This window comes from Bombus vosnesenskii, unplaced genomic scaffold, assembly GCF_011952255.1.
Source record: "Bombus vosnesenskii isolate JDL3184/JDL3185 unplaced genomic scaffold, Bvos_JDL3184-5_v1.1 scf7180000013295, whole genome shotgun sequence".
Taxonomy (NCBI): domain Eukaryota; kingdom Metazoa; phylum Arthropoda; class Insecta; order Hymenoptera; family Apidae; genus Bombus; species Bombus vosnesenskii.
The window spans coordinates 2,513,837-2,531,883 of NW_022882946.1; the positions used below are offsets into that span (position 1 = coordinate 2,513,837).

At 41.3% G+C, this 18,047-nt stretch overlaps 2 protein-coding genes across 5 annotated transcripts in view; one reads left to right on the top strand and one right to left on the bottom strand.

Annotated features, from left to right (window-relative positions):
* The window catches only part of LOC117233351 (epidermal growth factor receptor), a 170,580-nt gene that overhangs the window by 31,948 nt on the left and 120,585 nt on the right, over positions 1-18,047 (bottom strand). The window lies entirely within an intron of this gene.
* On the top strand, positions 10,333-15,426 carry LOC117233350 (proteoglycan 4-like). Its single transcript, XM_033493559.1, has 2 exons — positions 10,333-10,567; positions 10,800-15,426. Exons 1-2 carry the CDS (start codon positions 10,513-10,515, stop codon positions 15,371-15,373), a joined length of 4,629 nt encoding a protein of 1,542 aa, XP_033349450.1. The 5' UTR covers positions 10,333-10,512; the 3' UTR covers positions 15,374-15,426.

Here is an 18,047-nt window from a genome sequence, read left to right on the forward strand (position 1 = left end):
AGCGTAGTAAGTAGATTACAGATTGAAATTAGTAATATGAATATGACTAAAAGAAGAAGAGCTAACTAAGCACAACCTCGTTTCATCTACTATCATAAAGAATACCGAATTTTGGATACTTTATGTATTCTTGCATATTTTGTATATTCTATGCACTCTTGCATCATTAAATCTTCCATAGGCGTAGAAAAATCTAAATACAACGTTGGAGATGTGAAATTTACTGTACTATATTTGTGTTATACTGTGAAGAAGTTCGATCAATTTCGTAGAGCAAGGACGTTTACTTCCCGAATATTTGTCGTATTCAATTTCATTTCTCCTATTTCAATATACGCAACAATAGCGGTGGAAGGTTATAAATTGCTTGCAATTACAAAGTAGAATACCCGCTTATCGAGCAATACTCTCCTAGAAACCTTACTCAGAGGCTCGTGAAAGCGGATCGTATCAATCAGACATCTGCGATCGCCTAGCTTTCAAGATCTATTAAGTCCTGTGCCAGTTTCGTCCTTACGAAACCATGTTTCTCATTAACAATGTTATTCCCTCTTATTCTAAGATATTTCTCCGAAACTGTTTTTTTTTTTTTTTTTTTTATCAAACAAGCTTATCAGCCTTCGCATAGTACGTTACTGTGACCTCGTAGAATCATTTCGAAATAACCGCCACAGTACGTCACACCGAGAAAGGATTAAGAACTCTTGTACACGTCCATTGGATTAATAACGTAACAAGATCCGCGTGATCTTTTTTTAAAATGTTTTCTCACCACGTTCACGGCGATACTGTTCGATTTGCCAATGCGTGCTCATTTTGTCAAAAATCGTGCGAACAAATCACGAGGAACGAACCGGTTTTGTCTGTACGTTCCGGTTGACAGGGTAACTCTGGTTAATAGTCGGACACGTTATTAGCGGCTAATTGCACGTTTTGTCCCGATTGTTAATGAGTTCGAGCGCATTTTGATTGATCGTTCGTTGAACCTCGACTGTTTCGGTGCCATTATACAGCGCCACATACCATTGTTTGCACCTCTTTCAGAAACTTTCCAACTGAATGCAGAGCTTATTGGATAGACTCGTTGGTCCCTTTTTAGGGCACCTCCTTCGTTTAGGGCTATTCAGAAACTGAAGTAGAAATCCGAGGTGTTCTTGTTCTTATTGGCCACGTCGAAAGGGTTACACTTCACGTACTATATACAAGTTGGATCGTTTCATTAGCAACGAGAGTTAGAAACTTGCTGGTGAACAAGATGCAGGATAATGCGTATTTGTAACGACGAGTTTTTTCGACTAAGTCGAGAGAAGGAAGAGAAAGTTTCGCAATTATGCTCGTAGACGATCTGTATTCTGGTGATTCATACTTGCAATTTCGGCCACGCTTCCAGTTTGCGCGTATTTTAATCTTTTAATGGCGTATAAGACATTTTACAATCACGTCTTATTTATAATTATAAAACTGTTTATCAATCAATTATCACTTTGTTATTTACGAAGAATATGATTAAATATTTTCTATTTAGATTAATTTGAAAAAAATTCTTTAAAGATTGTCGTGTGTTGAAAGATTGTGAAAGTCATTTCATACTTATGCAACGGTTCAATTTATTATTTACATTTCTCCTTTGTTTATCTGCTCCTCTCTATTTGATTACAATTTCTGTATTTATATCCTCAAGTTGACTGTTTACTTTTTCCTAATGTTTATTCGTATCACCGACTTTATACATCGATTTGTTTGCTTATCGGACTATTTGTTTATATTTTCGGATCGTTTGTTTAATGTTTCAAGTTACGTTCTTCGATTGTTTGTACACAATGGCGAACACGTACAACATATGTACATAACCCAGTAACTATGCAGAAACACACCTTCGTGTATCGTTTACAAGAAAGAAGTCGTAAAGTTTCCACTCGAACATAACTAACGTTGGTTATTTGTTATCTCCTGTTGGAATAAAACTCGGCGTTGCTGCATTCGACACGTCTGATCGCCACTATCATCCGTTGACATCGACAGAATCGACTGAGCAAAATTTTTCTCCATGAAATCGAGCAAAATGCATTTGTCATTGTTGTATCGAACGAATTGACACGTCGATCCTTGCCACGGTGACTAATCAACGGGGTGTGTCGCCCATGGTCTCGTTCGTTTGTCCTCAGAGTCTCGATTCCGCTGGTATATACATTGAGCCAGGCAAATGGAAATGCACGTGGTCGTCATGGTCGTGTATCACGATATCGCGGGCCTTTCTCTTGTAATTACTCGAAAGAGAAAAAGCTTTGATATACACGTCCCGAATTTTGATATTTCTGTTCTGTGCGCGAGAAATTGCTTGGTTAACGAGGCGGTTTAACTGGTTACTGCAGAAGGTTGCGCGAAACACGCTCCTGATATCTTTCGAGATAGAAAAGAACATTAAACCTTGTTGGCTATCGAAAGCAAATATACCGTATCACGCAACGTAAATTAATGAGTTTTATAGATCAATAGTTGACAATGATTAACAAGGAGGTAAAATTAGTGACAGCCTATACAAATTGACAAAACATATTTTCATAATTTATTTCAGAATAAAAGAATAGCCTATTATCTTAAAACGTAATAGCTCTTTTGGAATAATGATCGGTGTAGAGTGTATTAGATTACAAATATTTCGAAGCGTTTTAATTCGTCGTGTCACGAAGGCAAAATAAATGAAACGTTGACGAACATCGCAGTCTGTCAGATTCGCGATACATCGTGGTGCCGACTGTTTGCAAACTAGTGTCATCCAGTACAGTCGTTTTATTAATATCAACGAGGAGAGATTAAGAGGTGTGGTGTGGTTCGCAGACTTGCCAAAATAAAGATATCGTAAGATAAATAAACCTTGAGTTCCTGCAATATTGCATTTATATCGTATCACCGCGGAATTTCTCATCGAAGCAATTTACTCCTTGTCGTTCTCAGATAAACTTCAATTTCGTTTCGCAATTTCAATTTCAAACTTGTTTTTTTTTTTGAAATATTAGGTTATTGTGCAAATCCTGATTGCAATTCTGTGATAACAACGCTGTATACGTTGATATAAATCACGCTAGCACTGCTTCAAAGGAGACAAGAATCAAATGCTTTCGAGATCAAATGGTACCGAGATCGTAAAAATTTCAACAATTTCTTGTTTCGACGATAAATCCGAAGATTTTTATAAAGAAAGCACAATGGAACGCGTAGATGGACGTTATAAGATGGACACAGTATATGTAGCCACCTAATATCAGCGAACAAATTGCAGAATCGAGTCTCCGTATCGACTCTCTCGAAAGTATGGATCAGAATCAGCGCTATTGACAAATGGATGCAAGCTGTCGCGCGTCGTTTGGCTCGATAATAAACGACGATAAGCCCGAAAGGGCGTAGGCGATGAAAATACGCTTCTGAAGGCTTGGCAGAGAAGAAGGAAGGAAGTCGTGTCTTTTACGAATAAAAACTTTGGAATTTTCTTCAAGTGGCGAACCACGGAGGGAAGAATGCCAAGAGAAGCTTAGTCGAACGCGGTGCCGCGAATGCCGGAGCAGAGTTCGCAAAATGACGACGAGAGTAAGAAAAGAAAAGAAAGGAAGGAAGACAAAAAGAAGAAGAAAAAGAGAAGTAAAGAAAGAAAAAAGGAAAGAAGAATCGAGGTAGACCAGGGTCCGGCATACGGACAACGTCGGTTGTATTTATCGACGCAAGTCGTCCACCTATGTTTCTCGAGGTTGCTCCTCGGGCCTCCGGCATCCTGCTTTAGCTAAAGTCTGGACCTTGTCCCTCGTCTTTCTTCCCTCTCCTGCGAGAGGCAGCCCTGCCGAGAGCATAAAAGCGGCATCTTTTGAGGGAGAAATCGTGGCAAAAAAAGGGCTGGGGAACACGGCGAGCAACCGTGTTAACTGCGCTGCTTATGCATTCATATCCTTGTTTCGCGACAACCTGCTGATTGTTTCCACAAAACGCGACAAACCCCCTTGTACCCGTGTCCAGGCCGGTTTTTCGGTGGCCAGCCACACCGGACACGCTAGCTGCCGCCCCAGACGCGACGCAGCACCGGCAAAAAGGATCAATTTGTATGCGGGTGAAGGCTTCGACACTCGCTTTCTCTCCCTTGGTCCTCTCGATTCACTGTTCTGCACACTGTGTAACGTCTGTACGACAATGGTTGCGGGGGCTGTGCCCAGTGAACAACAGCCATCCGAGGAGCTCGCGATCAACCAGGAAACGCGATCAAAGTCACGGTATTGCGATGTTTGTCGCGTAAAATATGTGGTTGTTTATAGGAATTGTTTGTTGAATTGGCGTTCCGTGAATTGGAAGATGGTGCGAGTGAAGGACTATGATGGAAGCGAGAGATCGTTGAAATGGTTGAAACTCCTTGTTAAATTTTTTATTTTATAAATCGCGAGCTTTTTACCATTTCTTTCAGAAGTCATACCCGTTTTTGTGATACTGTGTTATATCATATCTATATTAAACTTTCTCTTACTTATACAAACAAAAGAATGGTAAAATTACACATTTTTGTCTCAATTATGATAAATCCTGATCTTACGGCACCAATGTCTATTCTACATCGTACGTCTGTAAAAATTTATCGAACCTATGCGTATAATATTAACGTTTATACGTCTGTAAAAATTCAATCAACTTAACAGTTTGTAAAAGCCTGCTTGGAAATGTTTAAGAGTGACCTTGAGTATGCAATATCTTGGGCTCCTGGTTAGGTTGGTGACACGGTTACCTCGATTATCGCAAAAAATTCCACGCACCGATTTCGTCGTCTGTGGATCGTTGTTAATGGATCGAGAGCGTGGAATCCCGAGGGTGCACCGTGACGTTTGTCGAAACGTCGAGCGGACAGGGTTTGCGGCGCCAGTCGTGGCAATAAACGAGCGTGAAGTACGGCCGAGCGATTAACATAAATTAACGTTATTTACCCGCGTGTAATATTTCTTCGTGAGCATATCGCGTACATGATTTATCGTAACGAGGGATCGCGCAGGACACACGTCGTTGGGGAGAGTCAGCTCTCGTGCGGAGAAAACAAAGAGAAAAGGTAGAAAAGTGCCGGATGAAATATGGCAGCAACTTTTACCGCGTTAGAATCTCTCCGTAAACTGTACGTGCCAGAGCTAACGGTACAATTCCCCTTTTTCTCTCCGCCACATTTTGCTGTCAGCCCTTTCGTCAGCATTACTTTAACATGCACTACTCACAAGCACGTGTTATCTATCTTTCGTAGAAGAAGTCTGATTACGAAGCTGTGATAAACGGAACAGCGAGAGAAGAATCGGGTCCTACGAGGTTCTGGAATAGTCCTGGAAGAGGAGACGGCAGGGGAGAGAGAGAGAGAGAGAGAGAAAGGAGAGTGGCGGCAGGCCGAAACGCGACACGCGGGAACCCCACCCAGGTGTGCGACGAAATGGATTGTGCCGGTCAAAGGGAGTCGAATCGATCGTCAATCAAGCTCCGAGACTCAGCGATAATTGACCGAAGAAGAGGGAGCACGCGGGCCAGAAGAACGGTCGGAAAAAATTAAGGAGAGGCGAATAACAGACGGCGACGAAGATGATGAAGAAGAATAAAGACTCGGGCTGGGAAAAAGGGGAAGAAGAAGACAAACAGGGAGGCGGACGAGGGGAGCAGTATCGTGCACGAAGAAAAAGAGGAGGAATAAACGCGGTGTAACGGTAAAGCCGGACGTGAGCGCGATTTCGATGCATTCGGACCAACGAGAGGATACGTTAAGGTATCTCGAGGATGCCCAATCTGAGATACGTTCCAAGGTACCGTCTCCACCTCCCCCGTAGCTCGACTGGCCCCATCACACAGAACCCTTTTACCTCTTTCTCTTTCTTTTCTCTACACGTCTTTCGTGGTATCTGCTCGCGAACGAGCTTTGATTTAGAACACGGCACAGTTGCCGCCGTCGGCCTGTGTTGTCCCGGCAAAAACGGCCTCTGCTTAACCAACTGAGAGCGAACCGCTGTGGTCCCAGCGCCGGTTCACTTTCCCACTGGGCCGTATATGGCTCAACATTTTATCTTCTACGGCTCTCGTAGCGAGGGATTGTATGATCAGACGCCGTAAAAGCGAACCCCGACCGGACCCACGACCCTCCCCCTTCTATCGCGATCCATCGTCAGACCGTTGGGCCATTTTCCCTTTCGATGCAAATCCCAACGGAGCAATTGCGCGTTATGCAATTTATGCTAAATCGAGATTGCCGTGATTCATGCTGCTATCGGATATTTTTCGATCGGCAATTTAGGTAGGAATTTCGATATTTGAATCTAACACAGGATCGTAATTTGCATAGAAACCTAGCGCGAAACGATATTCAAATTGCGGCTGAAGGAATTATTTTTGGAAGATTTGCGAGGAATTTTGGTTGGTTTACACATGCACCATGTTGATCGATGCGGAAGACAGAAGCTACTTTAAAGTATAGTCAAACAATACAAAATTATGTACGAATTTGTCACTGTATATTTAACACTGAATATCAGCGTACCATTGATTATTATTTAAACCTGGTATCTCAAAAAGTACCGGAAATAAAAACTTGATTAGCGAGTCTCTTCTAAACGCTTCTAATTTAAATATGCATCATGTTTAGATTAGCTGTTGAAATTAAATTGTAGAATCTAAACGGCGTTTAATTATAATCCACTAAAGAAAACACGAAGTTTGAAATCCATGTCTTTAATGGAGTTTCAATATTTGACGGCTTTCGACCAGTTTCTAATACGATTTCCGATACAAAACTCCGTCGTTTGATCTTATCGGTTTTATACATTCACGTGTTACGCAAATTGTCGGATATAATTAGCAGCCGCAGGGATCCGCGTCTATATGGAAAGGAAAACGCGGCTCGTGGAAACGGTGAAACGTTCGTTAAATCGTCGCAAGCTTCTTATTTGCGAAATGGTCCGGTTTGCGGCTGGGTCGAGTCCGCAACTTGCTAATAATGTTCGTGACTTCGTGATGGTTTTCAGTAGATCGAGCTGGGCACGAGGTAGCCGAAGGAAAGCGACGAAAAGAAAGAAAAGGAAACGCTGAAAACCTTCTCGTGGATCGCCGCTCACGATCAGCCTCGTTCGTCTTGAGGAGAGGCTGCGCCGGTTCGTTCTCTCTGACCATGCACCACGATAGAATTTCAAGGCACGAAGTGAGTTGCTCCTCGCTGCTCGACCTCTGCACCTCGTGCAGCTCCAGATCGTGACTTTGCCCGTTCACGGCGAAGCAACGCCGTGGCCTTTCGTGTTGCACGTATCTGCCACCGCGAATCTCCCCGAGAACCGGTCAATCTCGCTGGAAGACTTTCGAATTTCCAAGAATCACCGCTCGCGAAACCGACCCGGCACCTTCGACCGCCAGTTTCGATCCTGTTCCCAGTGTGCCATAATAGCTGATCGACACGCGAAGCTTCGTTCGTAAACGACGTTTCGGAAGCTTTGACGAATTCTCTCTAAGCCTTAATTAAGGAATCCACTCGTGATTGGAGATTAAATTACTGTATTATAAAATTCAATTTAGTTTATGTAATAATTTTTTGTTTTATTCAATGGTACATCGTTGACTGTTATCGTTAATCTCCCCTAGAGTCTGAATTTTTATTTTATTATCGCGATCTAATGGTCGAAGCTTCAGTATCTAGTTGCAAAAATTTCGGTACTTTGTCTGTTGTTCGAAGCAATACGTTTTGTGTATTGTCTTATCAAAGAATAAGATATATAGAAGAAGAATACACGTGTAATATTTCATTTTCAGCGATATTAATTAACGGTATAAGAAGAATGTTCTGTACATAACAGTAAGTCATGTAAATACCACAGAGTGAAGGTTAATAATTCGGGATGATCCGTGAAGAATCACGAAGGGACAGCAGATCGAGGGCCGGTAATTAGTCAAATGAGCAAACGTTCTGACCACCTGTAGGGAAGAACTCGTAGCCCGAAATTATTGCCCGACTCGTGAAGTAGCACGTGATAAAGCAACGTAATGATAATAATTATTGTTATTTCGTCGCACGTGAGGTATATAAACTGCCTTCCTCTTCGTAACAGATTTTTATCAAGACATGCTAATTACTACACGTTCGCGCGTATGCGTACGATTGTCATCTTTGCAATTTTGACGAGCCGGTAATTTCGTCATTACCAGTCATTAAGTATCTTCTGAATTTTAAACAATAAGCGACGCGTTTTCATTATAAGACATTTATTACGACACGAATCAGTTTGCGTTTAAGTGTGAACAAAGAAATTTAGGGAGAGGGTAGATATCTAATTTGTCTTTTTAGCTTGTGTCTTTGTATGAAATCGAATTTACATTGTTTATATCGAACTGTTACGAGCATACAGTTCGTTATATCGTAATACTCGTAATATCGAGTATTTTACTGATAACAATTTACGATAAATTTGATGTTCGTTGTGATCTTGTACGCAGGTTCTTATCAACAGACAATGCAAGCACTTCAAAATGTCAACATTTGATATTCGGGCTTTGGCTGCAAAAATTATCGAGAGTAATAACTTGATGAAACTCGAAAGAAAAATTCCGAATTCGTTATATCGTGATGTACTTGTTTCGCGATAATTTGATATATCAATGCAGCAGTTATTGTTCAACAAATGTTTGAACGATAGAAATAACTACACAATAATTCCTTGGTTAAAGAAAAATAATAAATTCCGTTCTCTCGAATAGCTTCCAGAAATCAATTCTTCCTTTTCCTTAATCGATTCTAAATCTCGTTAAATTCCGTGATAAATTGAATATGTTGTTAATATTTTCGAGAATATAGTATACTACGCGACAAATTACCGAGAACGTAGCGATAGCATGAGCAACGTCGAAATGCCATCTGGACTTCGTGAAAGATCGATCAACGTGTAGTTTGCGCCGCAGGTAAGATTATATGCGGAACCAATCAGTGGTTTTACCTTTCCGGGTGCATCTTACGTTTGACATTTTCAAATAGAATGCAAATTGACGGTTACATTGGAAAATATATGTAGAGCCATAAGAGGATTATAGTTTTACCTCTATTCAATTTTGAAAAATAAAGGATGGTGCTTAGGATTAAGAAAGATATCCGTGAGAAGATCTCTTCGTATGATTTTTACGCTGGCTAGTGTAAATATGTAACTCGACGGCGGATTTTTACGTCGACGTGTGAATCAGTTGACTTTGCGATAACTTTCAGACGGTCCTAAAATGCGTTCGCGTTAGTCACAGTTTGTCCTCCTGCTTGCGAATTGTTTGGCAGGAGCCAGAAAAATTTGCAATGTCACCTCTAAACGTAATCGAAGTATTTTAGTATACACAACTGTATTTATTTGTGTAACTGTAGATACACAACTACATTTTTCCATACGCTAGATCCATTATACAATTATATGCTAAATAAATATTAAACAATTTAATTGAGTAAATATCAAATTCTACCAAGTACATGATATCCATAAATACTTCCACAAAAGAATTTCACGTGATCATGGACCGTTTTTCTCTACGCTATAACCAAACAATCTCACTGGGGTCGAATTTCTCAATTTTCTCTTCCTAGGAAAAATATATTAAAATGGAAACATCTTGAAATCGATATAAAATCTGTGTATTGCTCCAATTGTTTTCAACCGTTCTTCGCGATTCGTATCATGGATTACGTAGCATCGACGAAGAGAAAAAAGAGGAGGAAAGATCGCGAAGATAGAGGGGACTTCGATTCGTTGCATTGTGCCACGTCGAAGATGCCGGCGTGACTTTAACGCCGGCAGCGATCCTGAAAATCCTTATCCTGCGATCTAACCGCGCGAGCCTTCGTTGAGTTGAAAGTGCCGCCAGTACCATTTTTCGAAGTTTACTTACGGCGTGCAGTGACACAAAGGCATTGCCAGCGTGCTCGATCTTCGCGAATACTTAAAAAGACACGTAAAAGAATACTTAAAATTACGATCGAAAATCGAAGGCTTAATATGAACGAGTATCGTGCATCTTTTTAATTAAAATGTTTTTTATTTCGAAAGGACAGAAAATATTTTTAATTTCTACGAAAGAGCAATTATCTTCGAAGTTTATTTGGAAATGGTTGTTCACGGAATGAAAAATATTGTTTAAAAGTGTTATTTTATATTTGAAAATATTATATAACTGTTCTGCGTAAAAATTATAGGAACATCTCTACAATATTTTACTAACGAAATATGAATGTATACATAATTTATTAATCAATTCACCGCTTGAAGCGATTCGACGAATAAAATCGAGATGTAAATTCCTTTGTTTGATTGGATTTTTCGTATAACCCGATTGACATTTCAACATGGTATATCGCGAGTGGTAGAAAGATCATATCAAAAACTTTCATTCTTTTTTTCGATTCGTTGTCAAAATTACGAGTAAAAATTTATGTATAAAATCGTCTACCTGAATTCTGAATTTTAAAATATTGAAATTAGTTTACACGGTTTATATACCTATACAATGAATCGTTTGAAATGTGTACTTGGTATTAACGTCCCTCGTCGGATACCATCCAGTAAGATTCCATAAGAATAATTATTCCCTATTGTAATATCTTTGCAGGTTTTCAAACATATTCGAACGTTCTTAAATACAATAATACAAATTTTCATATGCCCACGAAAAAATATTTACATTTGATATATGATTATAATTAAAATTTTCAATAAGATTTTCTATTTCCTCTTATATTTCTTTGCTTAAATGTCATCTTCATTATCCTAACTCGTAATAAATTATGTTCAAAGATACTGTGATACTGAAACAAGATGTCACACATATGTGCAAAAGGCAGAAATCGGATGTTTGTTTATTGGAGATGTCACCGCTTTTGCTATCACGAACCAGAAATATCAGCGACTTCAGGAATTTCCATTGCCCACAAACAAACAATGGAACGGTGTCGATGCAACAACGCGGCAAAAAGATTTCGCTGGAGGGAGTTTCTTCGGAAAAATGTATCCGAAAACCACTGATCTCGACGTGTCAAGTAAAAAGGCCATCCAGTGGTTGTAAACTACGCAACGTTGGGGAACACATCGAGAAATCGATAGATTTGACGAAAAAGGCAAATCATTTGGATGTTTCGAAAGAAATTAAAGGATCGATTCAGAAAGAACCTCGACCGTACGCGCAGATGATAGCCAGCTACAACGATAAAATGTATGGCTCGAGTAGTTCAGAGGTGCTGAGGGACAATCTGAGTTCGGTTATGATCAATGGGATCCACAGAAGTCCGTTTAGCACCGCATCCTTAGTTTCTTTAAAATGGAATAATAAATGTAAAGAAACTAGGAATACGAACATCTCAGACGTTGGTCTAAATGCCTTCAGCCAAGACGCTAAATTCAGTAGCGCATCCTGTGCGACGCGTTTTCATTTTCGATACGATGACAGGAGTCCGGACATCATGGCGGAGCACAGCAACGAGCTTCGCAAGTCTCTGTCGTACGCATCAATGATAGAAAAATACAGCAACGCGATGAATCTTGGCGTTGATAATTACGGTGGTACTCAAGTGTCTAAACGTAATATGTCCACGAAATTCAATCAAGTTCCTATGATTGTAATGAGCGACGAGGACGCAAATAAAAAACCAAGCCTGATTGCATCGAACAACGCAAGTGAAAACGTTAGTGGAAGCCACACCTTAACCGAAGTCGAGAAAAACGAGGCGAAAACGCGGGAGCGAAACAATTGGTTAATGAAAATGGACGAAATAATAAAGGATCTGCAACGAATCACCGAGAAGGCGGATTCGAGCAGCAAATGGATGTTGCAGTCTGTGCAAGAGCGTGCCTATTGGTTGGACAGGGTGATGATCGCGCACAAAAAGAAGATCAAAGACAGAAAGGAGATGCTGGAAAAAGCGTCGGTTGATACTACCGCGACCGAACTCGCAAATTTTGACGCGATTCCTAACACGACGGTACAGGCCAACGAATCTATATCAAACGATGAAACTCAAAGTACCGTGCAAGCATCGTGGAATCATGGTCCTATAAAACCACCTGGTTCGAAACCACCGGGTTCAAAACCGCCTAGTTCAAAACCTCCTGCTTCAAAACCTCCTGCTTCAAAACCACCCGCTACAAAATCATCTTCGCAAACTGTAACTACCGATAAACCTTCGAGTTCCACGATAGAATACATGAAGCGAGAACCTGTGAATACCTCGCGAATCACGCCGACGAATTCGGTGAAGGAGCCACAAATTGAGCTCAGGATGACTCCTTCGCAAAATGAGTCTGTGGTATCCATCAACGTGGATGAGACGGCGACAAAAACGGCCGGTGGCAACAAAGAGCAACTCTCGGTTGTGATTTCCTCAAAGAGAAACAGAACTGACAAGATCGAAACGAGTAATACGAACGTACGTGCTGATTTCGGTTCGATGCAGATATCCATTAGCGAGAGTACAATACCAGTGAAGCAGATCGAATTTTCGATAAATGGGAAGCCGGTGTCGGAGTTGAAGAGCATCGTGGCCAGAGCGGATAAATTGGATGTCGTCAGTTCGGTGGACAAAGTCGAGATCAGGATTCCTTCGAAGGGTCAAAACATGGCAGCCGAACACTCGAGAAACATCACGACATCGACCAGCTCGAAACCTGTGTTAAACCTGCAGATTGCTGCGAAATTTAACGAGCCACGGTTTCAACAACCTAGAAACGCGGAGATGAAGACGGATCCTCCTCATATGTCACCTCCAACCTCACCTGTGACGCCTACGCCGCCCACGCCTCCAGCGCCTCCTATAAAACCTTACAGACCGCAGAATCTTTTCAGCCAGGACATCTCAAAAAGTGGAATAACGACGGGCAAAGCAAAGGAAGGCGATCTAGCGACGAAAGGTGAGCCAACGACGAAAACAACGTACATGGACGTCTCCGATGTGACAGACGTTAAAACGTCTGAGAACGTCGCGTCACAAATCGAAAACACTTTTTCTGAGAGCGGTATTCACGCTTCCACGCGCAAGGAAGAAACAATTCCAAACACCATGGACGGTGTTTCCTCGAATGCGGATCCTAATAAGACCATCTTTCAGAGTAACGTGAACGTACCATCAAATCCGAACGCACCATCGAATGATCGCCCTCGGCAGCCAACGATGAACAAAGAAGACGGGATACCTAAAAATCGAACACCTTCGAACGTGATTCCCTGGTGGTCCTCCGAGGATTCTTTCAAGAAGATCAGGAAGAAGGGTAATACTCCAAAGAATGTATCAAAATACGATCGTACGTCTACTATAACTGCGACGGAAGGGAACGCAAAAGCGACCGCAAGAAAAGAAGACAAATCAAGTATCGACGTTTCACCAACTCAGCAACGTAGTTCCATCGAGTCTGCAAAACCTGACCCGCAGAAGATTGATAATCAGAGGGATATGGTAACGAGGAAACCAGTGACTAAACAGACAAACGAGCCTGATCCGATGATTAACTACGTTCGTGTGAAAAGTTTGCCGAGATGGGTGCCTATCAAACGTACTTCCGAAGTAAAAACAAGACCTAAAAACACGGGTAAAGTAGCAAAGAGAGCGAAATATCGCGTTAAAACTACGATTCCTCCTAGAAAAAGTGCGAAAAAGGAATTTGACACCCCGGTAGTTCCTACGGTTCGTTGTTCGCCAAAAATCGCTAAATACAACACCGTGTTTCCACAAAGCGTCAACGTAGAGAAGAAAGGCGAAACAAAGGCATCGAATTCAAAATGGAAGACAGATCCGCAATATGTAAAGCCTGTAGTCATCGAGCGCGTTGATTCGCAAACTGGGAGAGCAAATGTACAGAGTTCAAACACAGTATACAAAAAAGAGGAATTAGAAGGAAGTGCTAACAAATCTGCTGATGTTTCAGTGAAGGAGGAAAAGCGGACCGGAACAGACGGAACAGGAGGAAAGAATTTATCGACTAAAGCGACCAACGAGGACCTGCGAATTAAGGAGATTCTGAAGTCGATGAAACCGATCGAGAAAAAAAAGGACGGCACTTTGATCGATTACGGTGTGATCATACCATCGAGGAGCCCATCGAGAAACGTCAGACAGATTCCAAGAATTCTGAACAAAACCTCTGTTAATATTATTTCGAAAGAATCTATGCAGAATCAAGAGAAGATCGTTGAACCAGAAAAGGTTTCTTCCACGAAAAAGACGCTGATGGAACCGAAGAATTTGGTGGAACAGTCGAAAATTGTAGAACCAGAGAAGATATCTTCCGTGAAGAAAGGAGCGAATGATATTGCAAACACTGAGATAAAATACGCGGCGAATAAAATGGACAAACCCGAATTGAAGTTTCAAGATGAGAAGACGAAAAAGGAACAGAAATTTTTGTTTGACGTAAAGAAAGACGATTTTAACGCACGAAAAGATGCTACTTCGACGATCGAAAAGTTTAAAACTAGTATTTCTAACATAAATCAAGCTGAAAATGCTTTTAACAGAAATAAACAATCCCAACAGCCGATTTCATCGGTATCAGGGAAGTCTCCTTCGGAAGAAACTGTTTCTAATCGATCTTTCGAAACTCCAGCAGAAAAAGCCAACGATACGAAATCTTCATTGTTGGATAAATCACAGAACGTGTTTCCTGGAAGCTCCGTTACATCAGGCGAAACGCAAGCTTCTGAGAAGAAGGAATCAAAAGATACTTTAAAATCCGTAGAGCAGAAGAAAGCGCCATTAGAAGGAACGACCGCTGCTCCTTCTAAGATCTCGGATAAAACAACGAACAAGGTCGATACTCCTCCACTAATGGGGACCATTAACTTCCCTGGTTCACAAAAATCAAGCGCTAAGACAGTGAAAAGCGATATTGCACCGTCGAGGGAAGCCGCTGTTGATTTAAAAGAAGAAATCGAAAAAAATAATAAAACTGGCATTGCGCCGTTAAAAGGCACTATTCATCTTCAATCTTTGAGCAATCAGGACAATTTGCTGAAGCTAGCTAACGCTGACAAAGAGAAAATAAATTCAGAATTGGCGAACCAAAAAGATAAGTTCGTGAAACTGAACGTGACGAAGAAGCCTTCGAATGGAGGAGGAGGTAATACAGGATCGAGTAGCCCTACGACAATTCCTACAGGACCTGCTGGTTTATCGATGCAGTCGGAAGATACAGAGTCACCCATTGGGTTGAAACAAAAGCAGGACCAAAATGCCGATATTGAGAAAAAAGATAATGGGAGTTCTACTAATCAGGAACCTGGTAGCACGTACATGTTGTTCGTGGACAGGCCCGAGAAAAATATATTATACTCGTCATGGTTACAACGTTTCAGGAAAAGCTTTGACGATGATAAAACAGTTTAGAGTTTGAAGATTTTATCGTCGTTAAAAAGCTTCTAAATTATTTGCTGAATTTATCGCAGAATTTTATTTTAGTTTAAAAGAAAACATGTTCATATTTGATGCAGTGGACGTTTTTTCGTATGTCTTTTAGCTTTTGTACTTTATTGTGTTTTTTAATGCAACATTATTTTGTTATCATATGTTAATATATTTTTAATATAAAACACTGTCTACGATTTAAAATATCTTTATTCGTTATTACGTCGAGCCTGCTGCAGTCCTTTGATTATTTTCGAGTCAATGGTGCTCTTCTAATGTTAAAAAATATCACAAATTCGGAAATAATATGGAAGAATTATTATCGTGTGCATGATTTCTGATTTTAACTTTGTGCCACAGATTTCCTTAGAATATCGACTCTTAGAAACTATCGTCAAAGGAGTGGAAGTTAAGCCAACGTGGCTAAAATGTCACACTGGTATTACTTTTCGTTTTAAAAATTAATATAGTCAAATGAACTGAATCAATTATTTTAATATTATTGAATCTGTCGTTCCATATTAGCGAGAAAGATAGAAAAGCATCCTTTGCGCGTATTACAAAATTTAAACGAGGCGAAATGAGCCTTTAGGGGTTAAAATAAAAGTGAGCTGAAATACAAGATTGAAATGTAAATGTTCGAGGATCGCAATAGAGTTAAAATATTCCAAAAGAATCCAATCTCTCCCCATGCACAAAAAATATCGAACACCCATGAAGTGGACGGCCAATTTAATCTTAATTAATCGACTCTCAAAAAACGCGACCTTTTTTGCATGAACCGTTAGCATACGATCGAAAGCATCTCGAAGAAATGTAGCGAGGTAACATGGTTGTTTTCTATCCTCGATCGATCACCTCGACTCAGCTCGTACGTCGTTCACGCTCCAGGAACACATGCACACCGGTCCATCCACGTGCAATTTATCTGAGTACATATACATATACTCGTGTAATCGTGCTCTCTTGGATGGTTACAGGGGTAACGGAGAGTGACATGGCATGAGTTTTCAATGTTGCTTGCGCAAGAGTAATCGGCCAGGCTGTCCATGAGCATTTTACAAGAGGGGAAGAGAGAAACAGAGCCATGAGAGCGTGGAGTCCGCAGGATTGGGTAATTAAAATTCTCATTAAAGCCAGCGGCGGCATCTTGAAACGCAACGCGGACAATGGGGACTGGATCGAGGCCGCGGGCCCCTGAGGGTAAAATGGGCCCGGAGAAACGTGGTCAGAAGAGTGGGGGAAGGGAAGAATCGAGAAGAGGCAAGCTGGTGAGAGGCAGAATGGAACGGAGCTAACTGGCCATGAAGAAAGAGGAAACCCGTGCCGAAGTCTCGTTTACAATCGAGGTATCTCGAGGAGCCGAAACGCGGAGCAGCCCCGCGTATCGGGCTTGTTCTTCTGCGCCTCATAAAATACCTGATGCGTTCGGACATGCTTGTGATACGCTGTTTCGGGTCTCTGATGTTTCTTAACTGGTATGTTTAGATTTTAACATTTGGGACTTATCTACTGTACATTAACTCACCGATAGATTAGCACGTATATGTTGTTTTTCTATATGGAGATCACAGGAAAAAGAAACACGGCAAGATACATCTTTCATGTTTTATAGTTAATGAAATCAAATGCTAAACGTCGTAGATTGAAAACTTCGTGAAAGATTCGAAAGTACAGAGTATGTCATTTACATTTAGAAATTCTTCTCCTCAGAAATAACCCTATAAATTTTTCCCTTCTTATTTACCAATATACAAAGATTTATATTTAGAATTCAATCTATAACTGTAAAACCTTCCAAAACTTCCATAAATATTCCCATGGAATTATTCTACCCTACAGCACGAACGTTCGCAGCGAAACACTGCAATCACTCTGAAAACAACGGTGTAAGTAAGTACGTACGTACGTTGTTTCGGTCGCGTTTGATTAAAGCAGCGCATGTTACCGTGCCATTTCAATACGGCAGTTGGAGCAATCGGCGCATCGCCGCGATACCGGTCATTATTCGAATCTGGCGGCGGCCGCCAATTTTGGCCGTACAACACGGAGCTCAGTCCGTATTGGGTGGAGCAACCATCATTGAGGGCGCCGTTGGTTCGTGCCACGTCCTGAAACCCGTCATTACACACGCGTTTACTGCGCGCATAACCCCGTTCTGGCAGGTTGCCAGTCATTCGAAGTAATGCGTCCGGACAGGCCGAGGTTAAGCGAAGCTTTATCGATGCTTACACGCTGTGTGCGCCTCGTCTCTGATCCCACAAGTGGTGAAACCATTGACGATCACGACCATTCTCCCGCCAACGAATCGATATTCAACGAATAGAGTCGATCGTTCCTGTTAGCGAACGTGAAATCGCCAATTCTTCGCATCCTGAAGCTTCTTGAGTAGCTGTCACGGTAACGTGGTGGATACGCCTCGATGGAGAAGCATTTTTATCGTCCGTACTATTCATGGAGGTTGCGGTTGGACAAAGATTAGCGTGCCTTGCGGTTAAAGGGAGTTGAAGTTCAGGGAGAGATTTAAACACCGCTGGTGTAGATAGCAATCTGATCGTGAGCAGAACGATCGTTGCACGTCATCGTGATCAGAGGAAAAGTGATAATTTTCTTGTCGAAAGATGGTATTGGAAATGCGTTAGTTTAAGCGGAATGA

Excerpts from the sequence above, each read along its gene's own strand:
- LOC117233350 (XM_033493559.1), top strand. The coding sequence starts at position 10,513 with ATGAATCGTTTGAAATGTGTACTTGGTATTAACGTCCCTCGTCGGATA. Across the intron at positions 10,568-10,799 it reads CCCTCGTCGGATACCATCCA|ATACTGTGATACTGAAACAA; the intron begins GTAAGATTCCAT and ends TTATGTTCAAAG.